The sequence below is a fragment of the Rhinatrema bivittatum genome, chromosome 9 (assembly GCF_901001135.1).
Source record: "Rhinatrema bivittatum chromosome 9, aRhiBiv1.1, whole genome shotgun sequence".
Classification (NCBI taxonomy): Eukaryota; Metazoa; Chordata; class Amphibia; order Gymnophiona; family Rhinatrematidae; genus Rhinatrema; species Rhinatrema bivittatum.
The window spans coordinates 89610082-89628765 of NC_042623.1; the positions used below are offsets into that span (position 1 = coordinate 89610082).

General features: G+C 42.9%; 1 protein-coding gene across 7 annotated transcripts in view; it reads right to left on the reverse strand.

Moving 5' to 3' along the window:
- The window catches only part of MET (MET proto-oncogene, receptor tyrosine kinase), a 253667-nt gene that overhangs the window by 112237 nt on the left and 122746 nt on the right, over positions 1-18684 (reverse strand). For all 7 annotated transcript variants that reach the window (XR_003858556.1, XM_029615254.1, XM_029615253.1 and 4 more), the window contains 2 exons: positions 3240-3374; positions 1366-1539 (listed from right to left, as the gene is read on the reverse strand). Coding sequence is in view for 6 of the 7 variants with exons in the window: in XM_029615254.1 (XP_029471114.1) it covers positions 1366-1539; positions 3240-3374 (309 nt within the window). In the remaining variant the exon portion in view is untranslated. The remainder of the gene's footprint in view (positions 1-1365; positions 1540-3239; positions 3375-18684) is intronic.

An 18684-nucleotide genomic window follows, 5' to 3' on the forward strand; every position in this document is an offset into this window, starting at 1 on the left:
ATACACAGAGCTGTGCTGGACCTTCCCCTTTACCTATCCAGTAAGAGAATACACATTACTGGACTACCTTATTTGATTTTCTGCAACCTGTAAACCAATGCTATTGTTCCGAACTTGTGCTGCTTCCATTAAACCTTATTGAAAAGTGTGACTTGTGTTGTATTTGAGTCAGACCCTGACAAAGGGTGACAATTACAGGCTGGATTCAAAGTCTCTGATTGCAGGGCTCCAGAGGGAATCTTCATGCATGCCCTCTGGCCTAAGACCGTCACTGCAATGACCAGACTGGGTGCAATGAAGTGTGATATAGAGGGCAAGTGAAGGCTCATGACACCAGGATTCCAGCCCTGGTTCTGACTAAGCTGGGGCTCCAAAGGAGCAGGAGGAAATTGCCATGCAAAGAAAAGAAAAAAAAAAAGAAGAGTTATATGTATCACAAAAGCAGGAAACAGCACTGAACATAATGGAATGATACAAGGAGGAGCCACTAAACATATAAACGGGGCTTACATGTTCTGATAGCTTGTCTAAATTGCAACTATTAACATACAAAAAAGGTGATTAAGAGGAGAGCCAATTATATTATAGCACCTTACAGGGATTTGACAGGTGAGTTTTATAAAAGCAGCTACAAACAAATGAAAGGGGGCATCTTTTAATATTAAGGGGTAATAGATTTCATCACCTTAAAAGGAAGATATTCTTTTTACGTCTAGGGAAGCTGCATTAAAACCAGAATGGAAACATGAATTACCAATTGGGTTTAAAACCATTGTTGCATAAAGCTTTAATATCCTGAGGCCCTATTCTGAGTGGAGGGGGTGGAGATCTGGGTTGTAAGGGAAGTGATATGTTGACTTTCCTGTCTTAGACAGCTTGTATTCAAATTCATAGATAATAAAGTTAATACATTAAAATAATATATATTTTAATGGCTTCATTAATTTAGATCATTAGCATGCACGTTAGCGTTACAATCAGAGAACCAATGCTAACAGGCATGCTATTAATGCACATTCTACATGGGTGTTAGCCACGCCTGCATTAACGCGCATTTAATTTGAGCATTAACGCCCTTAGTACATAGACCCCGTAGAGTGTTAAAACAGTGGAACATTTTGCCAACGAAAGTAATTTTGATTACAACAATAAATCAATTCAAAAATTAAATGGACAGGTTTTGAGAGGAAAAGGATATGAGAGCATTAGGAGCAGAGGGGCAGAAGATGAAGCAGAGTTGTGTTTTACCATCTACAGCCCTGCTGCTACCTCCAAAGACCAAGAGCTGTCTCTTGAAGCCCGGGTGTCTTTAGCTCCGCCCCCATATAAAGTAGAACACAAAGAGATGAGAAAAGGCATATATACCTCATAAATTGTGGGAGAGCATGTTTCCTGGGTCCATCCCCCACGCACACACTCCTGCACTCTCCCACATCGGTCACTGCACCAGCCACACTTCATGAAAGCTGGAGCTGAAAGGCACTGGCCACAGGATTTAAAATGATCGCAGCCAGGTCCATTCAGTGGAATCTTGATTATCTAACAAGAAGAGAATTATATAAGTGAGATAACAATGTAAGCAAGGGTTTTAAGCGTAAGTCAGCTGGCAGATTTGTTACACCAATTTTCAAATCAGAGTTACGCATTTAAGTCTGCTGTGAAGATTATCCCCAATAAAACTACTTGGTGCACAGTTTTACCAAGAGAGTTTACATGCCTACTTTAATAAAATTCAAAAACTATGCATGTAAAGCGCCAACCCCGTCGGGACTTAACCCCATGAATGAATACAGGGCTAACTTCTTCAAAAGTTCTTCTTTAAATATAGTTCCACATGAAAAGACTAGCTCTGTCTGAAGGAGCAGCACAGACTAATTTCTATTTCTACAGTTGGGGGCCTGCTACCAAGATTGTGTTTGATTGTGAATACAGGGCAGACTGTACCCCACAGCCAATTTGCCTTTTTAATGTCAGAATTATTGTCTGTTCCTTCAGTTTTCCCAAGTATTGAAAGCAACAGAATTTCTTCTCGCCATTCAGATGATTTTTTTCAGAAAACAGCTTGATTTTTTTCAAAACCATCACAAAAGTATTCTCTTACATGTCTGCCTTTTGCTGGAGAAGCAGGAATACAGAAAATACTGGATTACCATACACGACTGAAGGTGACTAATATACAAAATTAACCATGGTCAGCCAATACAGGGTGCAATCGCTGTAGTGTATAATCATCTTCATGTGTTATGGTCACATCTCAAAACCACTTTACCTTCTATTCCATAGTTAAAATGTCACCAAACCCCCAACAACAATGACCATCTTGTTGTGTAGCCATGGTTAGCTTTATATATACACAACCCATGAGTCAGAGCATTATTCTGAGACAATCGACTGGGACCAAAATTAGGGGATGACAAAATCATAGACTCTGCCACAAAATCAAAGGCAATTGTGTCTCTCAGCTGGATATTCGAAAAACAAGATAAGTATTGCTATAAGAACATAGACAGAATGAAAGAATCAAATACTATTTTTTTTCTCATGTGGTATTCTATGGAAAGCAGCCACTGTCACCCATACCAGCATTCCAACAGTCCAAAACTTTGGGGCTAACTTTCAAGCTGCCTGCCTAAATTAGGCAGCAAAAAATGGACTGGCACATGTTAAGTCCGCTCTTACATGGGTAGAAAATGCTGTGGGAAATTTTATGTGCATACCTTTTGAAAATGGATAAAGTATGCACTCCCCAACTCCACCCCAGGACGCTTCTCTCAGTCCGGGTAAACTTGGGCCCGTAAGTTTCCTCATATATTGGAAAGGCAAGTTTGTAAAAGACCATTTCTGCAGGTAAAACAGTTTTACCCAAGGAAATGCCTTTGAAAATTAGCCTCATTAAGCCTATTAATGTTTCTATCCTGTTAGCTGGGTGGTTGTGATCTACTTTATATAACCAATATTTATTGGGATAATTAGCATCCATACTTAATGGCACTGTATCATCACGAACTTCATGAAATAATACCAAATATCTGTAGGTAGGGACATTGCATGACTGTAGAATATTCTAGAGATCCTGTCAGATGTTTCTAATGAGAAAGGTCTAGAAATGGATTTGTTATTTAAGGATTTTTAAAACATTCTGTTCTGTGCCAGCTTCAGATCGCTTTGCAAATGTGACTTGATGTTCTAGCTATTTTTTATTTTTTTTTACCTAAATGGGGAAAAAACTTAGAACTTACCTTCATCCCACTTATAACGAGTATATATCCATCCTGTTGTGCTGGCTGTTGAATTACTACTTCAGGAGAGATTGGGTGCGTATCAAGAAGAAAATCGATGTGAGGTTTTGTCTGTCCGGAACGAGAAATCACAACCTAAAACAAAATGAAAAAATCTATTTAATCATTAGTTACAAGCTTATGACATTTTTATTTCTCTAATTATAATCTCCTGACATAATCCTACTCTAGCTGCTCTATCAGGCTGCAGCAATTTCACTGTTTTGAGGCCTGAAACTCAAATTCTACTTTTTAAAAAGCTTTTCCTTCGCAAAAATTGCTTCCCATATTTCTAGGAATCATAAAATTATTCTTTAATGTACATTCAAAAGATTATAGAACAATTTTTATTCTAAACTGCATCCTTTTAAAATATGTTTTGCTTATTGCATGGTCTCTGAAGACCTGATGCAGGCAGTTTGCCCACAACATGAGTTGTCTCATTGTTTGCTGTTGTCCGTTGTTTTTACACTCATGTAAAAAACATGTTAAAGATTCATTTTAATTCTTATCTGTTATTTTCTTTATGTTTATAGTTATATTTTCTTTGTTACCAGTATTGATCTTTCTTTGCTTAGTTTTTTTTTAATACACTACGCATATTTTGTTGATATGACCTTGTTTACTACTAGAAACCCATTTTTAGTACATGGCGAGATAAGATGCTCGTGAAACTGACTGCCTATTAACTATTTGCAGGAGAGTTTTACTAATCTATGAAAACATCACAAAGATTGCAACAGAACTGAACTGGGACAAATACATCCTCTGTTCCGGCATTTCTTCCCTTGCTGGCCACAGGGCGATGCTCCATGGTTGGATACCACCGGGCTTATTGGGCTAGACTACATTTCTCAGATATAGAGCAGCGCATGGAGAATAGCTAGAATAGGGTCTATAATAGAGGCCATAGATGTCCTAGAACATTTCTCAGTCTCCCCTAGACTCATTGACTTCTAGAAACTGAAGAGGCATGTCAGCCTTCCCCCAGCTTCTGCTGGCTGGACTGCATGTCCACTCAGCAAGAAACGCCCTGTCATAATAGGTTTAGAAGGCAAAGGCAGAGAAGAGTCAAGTCCTGGAGCTCCAGAGATTGGAAGGACAACAAAAACACAGCACGCAAGACCTTCTTCTGGATGACTCCATGGCCTACAAAAGACATCGGTAGTATACATTCCTTTCTCTTGCCAGAGCTGTATATCAGCTGCCAGCTGCCACCACTGAACTAGCTTGCACTCCACAGTGGCCCTATGTGCCCAACCCTGCTGTGCAATGCTAAAGCTTTGTCGTCTTTTACCGCTGAAGGTCTAATTCTATGAACTTTATTTCCACCAAAATGATGCTGCATAATTCCATCCTTGAAAAAGCATGACGACACATCCCCTCCCTCAAGGGCATTCTATTCTATTACTGAATTAACAAGTCAGGACTTCAAAATCTATCCTTATACACACACTAATCTCAATCTGATTTACCGTACATAAAACATTTAATGTGTATGCCTGCATAAAAATATGAAAGATGTGTGTGCCTAATGGTTTAAAAATGTCCCTGTCTGAAACCCATTTTCTATGCACTCCTCCCCAGGTCTTGCTTTAGATTTTGTTCCTCAAGTCTGGACTGTCTGGTTCCCACCTCCATTCTGGTCTGTTACCGCTCTTACTCTTGTTTCTCCTATTCTTGCATGTCAGCCCTCCATTAGCTGTTGGGCACAGGCTTTTCTAGACCTGAAGGGTGAGACTGGAGCTCAGTTACTTCCCTCTTCCCCAAGCTCTGCCCAGAGACTCCCTTTTTAATGCCGAACAGGGCTTCCTGTCTTGCATCTTCTTCTGTCTGTCCAAATGTATTGTTCACGTTGTTTCTGGGTCCATGCTGCTATCTTAGCAAACCTCTATCTGCCTTCAGTTTCTGGTGTGGGGTATTACGTATATAAACCCCATCACAATTTGCACATGTAACCTATTCTCAAGAGGCGTAACTAACACAATTCCTTATGAGAACAAGTTGCAAATATTTTTATTTGAAAAACAATCCAAAAGCTACAGTGAAAAGATAGATCAGGCAATAGGTGCTCTACTCTCTTGTCTAATGTCAGGAACTCTTTCAGCCTCCCCTCCTGTCCCCACACTCTTTATGTTGGTGTGACATTGACTTCTTTCTGGAACTGAAACCTCCACAGTTTACTGATCCTCTCTCCTCTACTTCATATGCCAGCTTAAAGTTGTTCTTTCTCCTTTGAAACGTTTGCAGTATCAGGGACAGTGGAGAAAGCACTGATGCACATGAACTTGTGCACTGCAGTTAGTAAACAGGACCAGATGTTTTCTCCTTAACTGCGAAGGCAGATAATGACTGCAAGGCACATCTTGTTTGCCCATTTTCCTTTCCTGTTGCAATACCACAAAGTCTACTTGATTTCCAGCATTACCCTTGCTTCGCTGAAATGAAGGATGCAACCGCTTGCTTGATGCTATACTGAATTCCATAACTGTTTTTACCTCTACCACTTCCACTGGGAGGTTGTTCCATGTTTTGATTACTTTTTGCTGTGCAGATCCAGAAATTCACAAATTTCTTTAGTACTTATTCCCCAGGGATAGAAATCCACTCCCCGTGTACTCCCAGTTTCCAGCCCTCCCCAATAGTTTGTTTTGGGGGAGAGGAAGAGATGGAGGGAGTATGTGCTGAGTGGACACACATCAATACTAGTGCAGTTCGCTCACTCTTACGCTCCTCCACTTCCCTCCCCACATCCTGGAACAGTCCTCTCGCTCCTCTTCTAGATCCCTCCAATTAAACCTCTCTCTCTTTCCGACTCTCCCACTTCCCCCAAATTCTCACTGTAGCCCTTCCTCTCGTCTGTTTCTTACCTCCTCTTTGCCCTCACTTTCTCTTCTCTCTCCTCCCTGCAGCCCTTTCATTCTCCTCCTCTGTGCCCTCCCCTCATGGCCTTCTGATGCCTCTTCTCCCAGTCTTTCTCCCCTGCACTTGGAAGATGCTTCTGCTGCCTCCATCTGCTTCTGGCCCCTGACTGGAACCAAAAGACTCTTCTGCCACCTCCTGGCTCCAGGCCTCTATGAGAGTCAACGATATCGGTAGTCTACCCCTACACCCAGATGATTCTTCTCTTGCTTCCTCCTGTCCCCAAAGGCTCCTTAGCTGTCCAGGTCCGGAGGTGGCAGAAGACTGTTCTGTTGCCTGCCGCTCTGGGGCTCCAGTTGGGGCCACAGACATTGTTGCCTTTTCCCTCCAGATCCCCTGCCCACCAACTCAGAAAATGTACTCAACCAGGTGAGTGGGTAAATGCATTTTAAAATCCTTGCCTGAGCCTAGACCCTTTCACCCTCATACCCTGACCTCTGGGTCTAGAACTTCTTTTAAACTGAAAGAATTGTATACTTTTATACTTTTGAGGTGCACATATCTGAATGTATTTATCATTTCTGCTTCTCCCTCCACCTTGTGTCTACATACTGAGGTCCTTGAGTCTCATCTTTTCAATATTTTATGTTGTGCCCTCCTCTTACAGGTGCTTGACTTACTGAAGAGCTAAGGTTCAACAGTCATAACCAGGAGTCAGCCTAGCAATGGGATCTTTATACAGCGAGTTCAGGTTTAGCAGTAAACACTCGCACCAGCTCGAAGAACTCGGAAACGCTCCAGAGGGACGAGTCGTACAACATTTACCCTGTATTTGTATACCGAATAGTGTGAAAATGAAATTAGTGAAAAAGCTGCATGGAAAAACTCGATTACTGTTGGTAATATGAAGAGAGGTGGGACCACAGCTGCAAATACCTTTTTATTTGATCATGCGCCATCCCTTCTCTCAACTGCCACTGCTACAAAATGCAAGGAATTCCTAGCATTAATTTCAGGCTTATTCTTATTGCTAGCATTCCTTCAGACTGAGTAACAGTTACAGCCCTCCATTATATCCCTCAAACCAATGCACTAAACTATAAATCTTTAGCTGTAGGTGTAAGGGCATGTTTCGGTCACTGGAATATTCTGACTGAACAAACACAGCACTAATATGAAAGTCCTGGGTCAAATATAAATATATTAGAACACCTTATGCAGAATAGGATTTTGCACGTACAGATACAGGTGTGGTAGTACTATCCAGTGAAAACACAGTCCTGGACAATAAAGAGTACTCCTGCTGGCTTTTCTCATCTGTTCACACGCTAATACAAATGAATACATTGATTTTGTTTCTGCCTGATTACTACCCGGGTGGGGGAGGCGGCCCTTTTCATGGCACAATACTGCAGGCTGACAGAACAGCGGGACTAATTCAGTTTAACCTGCCGCAACAGAAGCCGGGTATGGTCGTTTACTCCATTCTCTAACTCTCAATTCTTTTCAATCAAGGATGAAGAAAGTGACTAGTCCACAGAACTCGCTGGGGGAACTCCAAGAACCGTAATGCAGTTAGCCTTCCCATTTAGATCAGCAGGGCAGCAAGGAGGCTAGGACTATTGGGACCTGAAGGTAGACGGCCATTTGAGAAATTGATCTTTCATACAGAAAGTTTGCGATTGATTTAAAGAGAGAACATTCCCACTCCCGGCACTCAAACATCCCCTACCCTCTCTCCCCAAAATGAATCATTTAGTAATGCCCACTATTACTGCGAGAGATTTATCTGTCTTCGTTTTTGTTTTATCTCAACAGCCTTTATTGTGGTTTCTGAGTGGTCCCACTGTAATATTTGGTACCTGAAACTCTGCCATGCTTGGTCAGGAGCACCCTCGGTTTCCAACAAGTTGCTGAAAACTGGTAGAAGGCACAGACTGCCATGGACGATTGGAATATTTAACTATGGTTAACACTGACATACCAGGGATTTCTTTCTTCAGATAATACACACAGATTAAACGAAAAAGCATGGGTGCCTCCCGAAAAGGCTGAACTGTTACTGCGAGCCTGAGGGAAAGTGATTTAGGGAACACTGGAATCCTGCATGCAGGAAAGGGAATATTGTCCCTTTTTCTTTAAATTGCTGATTATTCCATACATCCAGGAACCAAAGGTTAGCAACTCAGGGGAGGTTAGTTTGGAGCAAGCTATCCTTAATTCAAACTGACTCAAGTCTAAAACCACAAAAATGTGTGCACATAACACAAAGAAATTCTCAGTTTCAGAGCAGTGAGCAGTTGCATCCAGGGAATAACTCAGCTAAAGTGGAAGTGATTCATTCTCAAAATTTCCTGTGGATCGCTGCCTTAGTAGAAGGTCCCTGAAATATACGGTTAAACTGTAAAGTTACCTTGTCATACGGTAACTTCACTCACAGTAGCTAAGCACATTAACTCTTGGCAGTTACTATCAACCCGTTTTCAATTCCGTTTTCCAATCAGTTTTGATTTGTAATCTGCGTTTCCTAAAGCAGCTCAAGGTGGGGGAACTGAAATGATAAGAAACTGCTGTTCCGGCATGGTGCATGGCACATAATAGGGGGCAGTTCTGCTTACTCGTTTCCTACCGCCAAAGCAATGCAGTGTTTCTTTCTATTACATTACAGTCGTAATGAAGGTACGCCTGCATGACCCCTGTGACATTCACATGTCTGACTATCCCTCTGGCAGGGAACATGGAAGGAAAGCTAACAAAGCATGGCACACAACAAGTGCTAATTGCACATTTGCTTTGTAACTGTACAACATAAAATTCAACACAAATTTAAAAAAATATGACTTTTTCTGATTTTTACAAAAGGGTAAACACACAATTCACAAACTGCTTTTAAAACGCAGGCAATTTTCTTTAATTATTTTCCTGCTAAAATAACGTGACGGCTGTGATAATGTGAGCGATGTCTTTGGTTTTCCCAGAGGAGAGAATAGCCTGGATTCTTGCCCTTTTCTCCACAGAAATCAGCTTTATTTAAAATATAACAGAAAAACAGGCATACCTTAGCAGTGCTAAATTAAAAGGTTACAGCAATAGGCTAGTCTTAGAGTAGGAGCTGCCTTCAACTTGTCCCCAAGGCTTCCTGTTTTCTCCTGGGCTACTTAGGGAAACATCTTGGAACCAGAATTCCTTTCTGGGTTTTCTTAAGGTAGACCAGGCTAAATGCCTGGTCCTGGTTTTTAAAGGGGGTCCTCATATACCCTACGTTATATACCCTGCCCCCCCCTCAGCTTGACCTTCTCAGGTCAGGTGCTTGACCTTCTCAGGTCAAGCACCTGCTCCTACCAGGTTACCTCCTGGAGAAATGAATCGCCATTCCTATTTTCCTTTCCCACTGGGACTGTCCATTTCTTTTTTTAATGGAGGATAGGCTGAGAATGGGGATCCCTAAGCCAGAGAGTATCTTCCTCTTTAACTCCTGTACGTGCCCCTGGCCAAGTGTAAGGGAACAAATTTCAAGTAGGCTTGTATAGATTTTATAGAGTTACCCTCCCCTACACTTTCTCGGGGACTGGTTAAAGGCTCCTGGAGTGCCACAGCTCCGTCTTCATATATTATTCTGTCTGATCCATATCACCATGCTAAGCAGCGACAGTAGAGTTCCCAGCATTCATCTTTCCAGCTAATCAATCAACTTTTCCCCTTGTATTTAGAACAGCCTGTATAAGGATGAATGTCTCATACAAGTCCCAAAGAGTATCTAAGTCCAGTTCTAGATCTCTCTCTTCACATTATTATAGAACTGTTTGATTCCCTCAAGAGTCAATTCTTCCTCTTCCAATTTCCCAGCATTAAGCTTCCACCATGTCTTTGGTTCATGGAACTGCATCATGTAGTCTTTTCTTATAGCCATTACTAACATGGCTTCATTTCCCAGCACTGGGTGTACACGTTGTCTGTTATAACTGGAAAGATTCTTTCATCCATTGCTTTCTTTGCTCTACTCTGGCTCCACTTATGTGCATCCTTCCTTTCTCCATAAGCGGATTAAAGTCACTGGAGGTTTATAATCAGTGTAGACTCTCATAACTAGCTCCCTCTGATTGAGGAGTTTTCGACTCCCAGAGTCAGTTAGAGACCATGCAAAGGCCCCATCCAGCTCAACCAGGACCACAAAAGCATCAAGGCTGGAGTGAAAAGTATCCACAAATCTATAACCGTGGGGTGTCATCAGGTAAGCTTCTTCTTCAGTCCCGGGGCCTTCTTTGGCAAAGTGGCCTCTTCTCTTCACAATGGAGGCATGCCTGTGGGTCTAAACCCTGTGGTTCTTCATTCTCTGGGTCTTCTCACTCCTCAGTGTGCAGATTTTCCTTTCTTGTTTATCATTTACAGTACTTGTCTCCTGGTCTGTCTTGTCATGTCCAGCATTGGTTTTTTCAACCTCCTTATTGCTAGGGTTCGCCTCCTTCTCTAGGTCCTCTCCTAGACCATCTCAGGTATCATAGGAGTAAGAGGGATAGGGATACACCATACTATGCCAGCTGGCACAGCAGTTGCTGATTCAATTGTTCTTGCAGTGCCTACTGCTGGCTTCACTGGTGCTGTACCACAGCCTGTAGCTGCTGCTGCCCCTCTATGAGTAAATCTTCCTTGCTTGGTTTCGTAGGTGTTCTGCTGTTAAGGCTTTTTGGCTGCCAAAGACCATCATCCTGTTCAAACAGATAGCAAAAAAACTCTCCATTTTCTTTTGGAACAGAAAACAAATCCTAGCCTATCCCTCTCTGACTTGCTGCATGTCCCTCACTATCTGGACGGAGCTAGCACCCTTGTTTCGCTATGCATACTTAGGAAAAAATGTTTTTCTTTTTAACATGATTCTCCGCTCTGTACTGGTACTTGGGGCAGAAAGGCTTTAGCAGGGGTCTCTGCTCTGTGCAGATGCTTAGAACAGACATCCCACTGCTGCCATCATATGTGATAATATGCAAACAGTTTTTGGCTTGCAAGAGGACAGAGTAGTCTGGACTCCACCCTTTTCTCCACAGACTAGCTTTATTTACAGTATAATAGAAAAACAGGCAGTAAAAGTCTGCTTATATTAGCCCTGCTAAATCTAAGGGTTTCAGCAATAGGTCAGTCTTGTAGTAGAAGCTGCCTTCTCGTCCCCAGGGCCTCCTCTCTTATTCCCCTGCTTTGGGAAATGCCCTGGGACCAGAATTCCCTTCTGGGCAGTTTTAAGGGTCACCAGAGGAGCAATGACTAACCAGACCAATCCTTTTGTCCTTATAAAAGGGCTGAACGATCATTATAACACTGTAGTATGACCAACCCTTCAGTTACATGGCCTTAGGTCCTATACCATATGGACCAGTAACATCATGGGATGTTCAATCTCTTTCAGTTTCTCCACTGAGCTGACTGTGATTGGATCTCCCTGGGTCATAGGCAGAGTTAGTGGTAGATAGAGTGTGGAGTTTCTTTCAGTTTTGAGTTGGGTTTTGAGAGGTAAGGAGTGTTTTGATTTTCTCCCTACTGAGTTGGGCCCATTAACCCAGCTTGGTGATTTTTCTTGTGTTTAGAAGAGATCCCTTCTCAGTACACTCCCTGTCTGAGAGGGTCTGCCTCCATTTGTAGAGAGTTAAGGTTTCTGTAGAATTTGGTCTAGTTTTGATAAGTTTTCTTATTCTGGGGAACACCTTGAACCAGCGACGGCACTACCCAGCAAGAGACTTTTTGGATAGAGACTTTTGGATTTTTCCTTTTTTGTTAGTGTGGAGATTTTTTCCCCCCACCCCTCTGCACAACCTGGTGAAGGAGCTAGAGAGTTGTGAGCTGAAATGTATCATCTGTCCTCTCTCTCCCGGAGAGGTCCACCATGGTTGTGACATCTAGCCTTGTAAGATTCCCAATCGGATCGCCACCCAGAAGGATCAGGGCACAGGCTATGGGCATCAGACTGAACTTTGGACTCAGGTAGGAGCTTTTTGTGGTGTGGGGCTCCCCCACCCCCAGGATTCCCCCTCTACTAGGCTGTTGCACAGATGAGTAGGCAGCGACAAGCTCCCTCCCAGGAGCTGGAGAGAGGGACACCAGCACCCCAGCAGAAACACCGTGTAAATAGTTCAACTGCACAGTTTTGTGGAACAGTGTTTGACCTTTTGGAAATGATCAGTAAATATGATTTGCACACCCAGTCTGAGTCCAGCCTGTCTGTCCTTGAGGAGAACACCTCACCAGAAAGATATACACACATCAGGAGGAACACTCCATCACCTGGGCCACGAGGACTTCCTCTTCCCCCACAGAAAGAGCTCACTCCCTGGGAAGTGCAGGAAGGGGAAGGATGGCCCTAGAGGAATCAACAAAACCCCAGCAAGGGGTTACAGTAGAAATAAATGAAAGGGCTCCAGAAGGGAACTATTTATCTCCAGAACAAAACAAGGGGCTAGGCCCATCCTTAAACTAGAAAGATATAGTTTATCATCTCCATGAGTTTTCTTAGATTGACCAAGGTAAATCTGTGGAATATTCTTTTATAGGAAGTCCAAGCATGGCCAGCATTTGGGTAGAGTGAACTGGCTGGTCGCTGGGGCACCATGAGATAAGGGGTACTTTGGGTGCTGCCAGTATCGTCTATTCCACTGTTCAGTCAGTGGGTTAGGCAGCAGTGGTGATCACAGGCACCCAGTACAAGACATTACTTGGAGGCAATTCCTCCCCGTAGCCTGGTAGACCAGGTCTTCCTCCATGTCCCCCTGCCATGCATGCGACTGGAAGGAGCAGTGCTTCATAGCACATTGGTGTCCTCTACCATGCTGAGCCAGACTCACAGTATGAGCCGCGAGATTATGGGATTTCGCAGCTCACATTGCAGGATTGGCCCCATGACGTAGAGGAGGCTATTGCACTATTAAGTGTCACTCCTGCCGGCTGCAGGAAAGTCCATAGGAGAACTGGGGATACAGCCGCAGGGGATGGGGGTAGGGAGGAGATTAAAAGTACTGTAGGGCAGATGTGCTTACAGATAATATTTAAAATGTTTGGATTTCAAAAATACAACTCAAATACTTTTCTTAGAGACTAAGATTGATATTCAGTGCCATTTAGCCAGATAAGTTCTGACTTAGCCGGCTAAATGGCCCTGAATGATTATGCAGCCATGCCTATTTATTTATTTATTTATTTATTTATTTATTTAAAAGTGTTTCTATTCCACTTATAATAAAATATGCTAAATGGACTACAATATAAAAAAAACATTTTAAAAATACAAAATACATAAATAAAAAAATACATTTATAAAATGATCACATAATAAAACAAAAATATATCAAGTGCACTAAATGCTGAATAAAATTAAACTCAAATTAAAGGAAATGCCTGAACAAACAGATGTGCCTAAAGAAGTTTTCGAAATTACTTTATGTCATCAGAAGCTCTCATAGCCCCAGATAGGGCATTCCATAAAGTTGGCCCTACGACCAAAAATAACCTACTCTCGTGTTTCTTGAAATCGAGCTAGGTTAGTAAAAGGAACCACCAGAAGTGGCACCACTTAGCTGACTAATTGTTTATCTGGCTAAACAGCTGAATAAATGGGGGATGGGATGGAGACATAGCTACTTAGCCATATAAGTACTGATTTTCAGCCTTATCTTGTTTAGTTAGCTGGATAAGTCTAGGACAATGGTTCCCAACCTTTTTCGTGTCATAGCACACCCAGCACAGAGTTCATTTCATCGTGGCACACCACCTTCTCCATCATTTTCTCTTCCCTTCTTTCCTTTCGCGCCCCCAGGCATCATCATCATTACCTTCTCTTCTTCTCTCTAGCATAATTACCTTCTCTTCCCCCTCTTTCTTCTTCACCCCCTGACATCACCATCATCACCTTCCCTCCCCCAATTCTCCCCCTCAGCATCCTGGCATCATCTGTTCCCCTCCTTTCCCCAACTTCTGATATCATCATCCTCCCTTTCTTCTCCTCCCACCCCTGATATCATCACCTTCTCACACTCCCTGTTCCTCTATCCCCTACCATCGTCACTACCTTCTTCTCCTTTCCCTCTCTCGCCAACCCCCCACAGCATCTTCATCACCACCTTTTCTTCCCTTCCTTCTCCCCCTCCATGGCATCATTTTTATCCTCTCCTTCTTCTTTTTTTTTGTCATTAACATTTTATTGGATTTTAAGAGGTTACAACACTTTTACAATCAGATTATAGTGACAATACCAATAACATGAGAAAGCGGCTGGCACCCAGCCCATCCCTCCCCCCTCCCACCCGTTTTCTACTAAGATTCAGATGACTTAATAAACCATAAGCTTCCAGTCTATATAAACAAAAATGCATGTAATAAGGATACAAAAGAAAACAAATATAACAGGCTCTGAGTCAGGTAACATATAAGTAATGGTGGCCTAAGGGTGCACATAATGTCCCTGATTAAGCATGGTTCAGAAAGGCGGAAATAAGAGAGAAGAAGGAGACAAAAAAGAGAGATGCACCTGATAGTCAAGTGTATCACACATTATTGTATAATCGGCTAGACGCCACTATATACCCTGAACGGTTAGCGGTTTCCAAGCTTTATAAAAAATGGCAAGGCGATTATTCTTAACTGATGTGAGATAATCTAAGCGTCGTGTGGCATAAACACGACCCAAAACGTCTGCCATTTCAGGTACTTTCTCTGGTTTCCAATAGGAAGCGATTGTGAGATGTGTGGCAATGAACACCTGGAGACAGAATCTTTGATATGTATTTGATATCCCAGGAACAGGTAAATTAAGTAAAACCGAACTTATGTCAGGGGGGCAGATTCACTTTGAGAGCAGAACTCAACCAGCCAAAAACCATCAACCAGAAGAAAGCGATTTTAGGACAAGTCCACCAAATGTGCATAAAAGACCCTTTGGATCCACACTTCCTCCAACACAATTCAGACTGGTTGGGATATATTCTATGCTGTTTCTCAGGGGTACGGTGCCATTAGTATATCATTTTGAAGCAATTTTCTTGCAATTTGGTGTAAATAGAGCACTTACTGGGAGAAAGTTTACCTCTCCCTCTTCTTCTTTCTCCCTCACCCCCCTTCCATCATCACCTTGCTCTCTGTCTACTCTCTGGCATCATCCTCACCTCCTCTCCCCTCTCCCCTGGCATCATCATCACCTTTTTTTTTTCTTCTTTTCCCTCTCCCCCACCCATGGCGTCATTATCACCTCCCCTTCTTTTCCCTCTCTCTCCATGCCCTCTTGCATCATCATCTTCCCTTCCCTCTCCCTGCCTCCTAGCATCACCACCTTCACTCTCCCGCAACATCTGGCATCATCACCTTCCCTCTCACCCCTCTCCCCCACCCCCCAGAATCATCACCTCCCCTTCCTTCCCTCTCTCTCCACTCTCCTGGCATCACCTTCATTCCTTCCCTCTCTGCCCCACCCCCCCGGTATCATCATCACCTTCCCATCCCTCTCCCCCCCACACCTTGTGGAACATTTAGCTTTGCTTCCCCCCACCCCGTGGCACATTCAGCTGTGCCTTCTTTCTCCTGTGTCCTGGAACCGGCAGTGTCTGTGAGCAGCTCTGAGCTGCTATTGCTGCCTCCTCCTCTGCCAGCTCCTTTCTGCAATTGGAACTGCAGGGGCCTGCAGGTCTCAAGGCTACAGAGCTCCGTGCTGTTTCAATTGCAGAGGAAAGCTAGCAGAGGGGATAGCAGCAGCAACAGATAAGTGCTGCTCTCTGTCCCCCCCGTCCTCCTTTACTGGCAGGCAGACATCCTGCAGGCCAGGAAGGAAAGCAAATGAAGACTTGGCTTTCTCTATGGACAAGCACAGCACGGTGACCAGCTATGCAAGTGGGGACTCCCAAGTTGAGGGTTGCATGAAAGTGTTTATGTTTTTAAAGCAGTAGTGCTTTTAAAGCTGAGAAGTTGATGGCGTTGACAAGGATATGGTTCCTTTGCCGACAATGCAGGCAAGATTTCAGCTCCAAGGAGCAGAAGTGTCTTGATCTTGAGCACCGAGGCATTATCCGTGTGGACAAGGCCTGTCTTGACTCTTACCTCCCTTATGCAGCTCCTTTCTCTTTCTCAGAGGGGGAATGATGTCTTCTCTTGAGATTTTGCTACGTCATAGCACTTGGCACGAGAAGACTCGGGCTTTTTTGGATTTAGGTACTGGTCTCTCGGCTGGTGTTTCCTCTTCGCTGTCATAGAAGGTGGAGGAAAACTCAAATATTCTTTAAGTGTGAGCTCCTGAATTTAAAGGCCCTGGTGGACATTTGGGTGGGGGCAGCGCAATTAGAGACGACATATGCTGGTCCCAAACATCGAAGGCAGTGCTTGTAGAGACCCTCTAGAGACATTTTGTAGGAATATCTGGGACACGGTTTGAAGTCTGGAATTTTGTCCACCATGGCAAAAAGAATCGAAGCTACATCAAACTCAATGTTTTACAATTTTGAAAGGAAAAATCCTTGTTTTTGAGACTCACAAAAAAATAAAAATGAAAAAAAGTGAAAAAAACGAAATGAAGGAAAACAAATACTGATTAAACTTTTCACAAGCAGATAGTAGAGTGAGAGTAAAAACTTGCCCTTTTGCTCAAGTGTGAAGGAAAAAGATTTGTGCAGCGGTGGCTGTGCGAGAACCTACACATAGGCTCACAAAAACCTTCTTGGTTTCCTGAACTCCAAGAAATGTTTTCCGTCACCCTGTCATCATTTGACATCACCTACTTGTGTGTGTGTGATTATTTTCCTGCTTGTCCACAGAGAATAATCTTTGAGGAATCTAATTGATCATATCCTCTGGATTTTTTGTCACTTTCTTCATGGTGCATGTTTAGCATATACAAAAAAAGCCCTACAAAGCTGTACTTGTATCACTTCCTACCAGAAGATGAACTTATCAAAGTTTTGCTCCGATGGCAAAACTAGTTCAATGAAAAAATGCTGGTGCAAACCTGAAGCAGATTTTGCTTTAGAGGACGTTTAGAACAAATTGTGAATTAGTCCTTCGTTTGTTCTGATGTGCCCATTATTTCACAAATTATAATGGATCCCCTTGGACAAGCGGGACTGAATGCCAAAGGAATTCACAAGCCATCAAGCCAAGACGAAACTGTACCCTAACACATTATTTAGGGAAATGATGATTCAAGGTGACGTTTGCAACTACACAAAGCATTTTAAACCTCTATTCTGCTCTCTGGCGTCACCTCATTGGTTCTTTAAGATGGAGCTATCAGACGAAAAATGGTGAGAATGGGCACGAATAAATCTGTTACCCTTTCCAGTTCTATAACCACTGTGAAATACCTGATTCACTTTACACCGGACAGCTGTATGCAGTGTCAGTGTTCCCAGCCTTGCGCGGTAAACACGCACAATAGAAACAGCTGCAAAATGTCAGGAAAAAAAAAACTGTGCACAGAAAGCCTGTCAACAGCCTTCAGTGCAGGAAGGAAGTTAAATGGTGCTGCTTTTTTCCTTCTCAACACGGCAGCTGCTGCAGGAAACCTATTGCCATCTTATTTTGCAGTTGAGAAGCCATAGCATTTAATACAGTCCAAACCTTTTGTTGATCATGGCACAGTACAGGTCGAGCACTGATGCAGCCTAAGCATTCCTTCGAAGAGGTTATGCACGTGTTCTGGTGGGATATCAGTCAGTAAAGGCCTGATGCAAGCCATTTGCCCTTTTTTTTTCTTTAAGAAACAGCTTCATACACCAGAGAAAGTAGCTCTCATGATAATCATCATCATCTGGAATCCTCAAAGCACAGCACGATTGTCCTCCATGGATAAATATGCCAGTGAGGATTTGTGAGTACACAAATGACTAATAAGGCAAAGGGAACCACATATCTTAATACAGTGACAGCATAAGCTGTCGTTTATGAATAGGAATGTCATGGGAATCCTTTGTGGCCAAAATACATTATTTCCTTCTTGCCCATTTCTCAGTTCCTATAACTCATCTAAAACACCTGAATCAGATCCCAAGTATCCCTCTGGCATTTAGGTATATAGTGAAAGAAATACTGACAAAGGTTAAATTATGCTTACCTGATAATTTTTCTTTCCTTGAGTCCTGCTAGACCAGTCATTATGAATGAGATTCACCCCTCCACAGTGATGGAGATAGAGGACACACCTCTTATGACCTTATTCTGGGCTTACAAGGGAGGGTGTGGTCCTGATCCTATCCCAGTAGCCTACTACTAAAGCTCTGTGACCACTGGAAATTCTGCTCACCCCACCATGTCTGAACTGGAATCTCTATTAGGAACTGAAGACTACTCCAAAGAGTCAAGAGGTGAAGCTAGGAAAGGGTAGTGAGAAGCAGAGAATGGAGAGTGCTGCCTGGTTACCTCATATGAAGCCCTTCGTTCCCAAGATCCTCTTTGCCCTTGTCTTCCTGGATCATTTCTAGACTGATCTAGCAGGACTCAAGGAAACAAAATGTTCAGGCAAGCATAATTTAACCTTTCTTATCCTCCTGCTAGACCAGTCATTATGAATGGGAGTTACCTAAGCTTC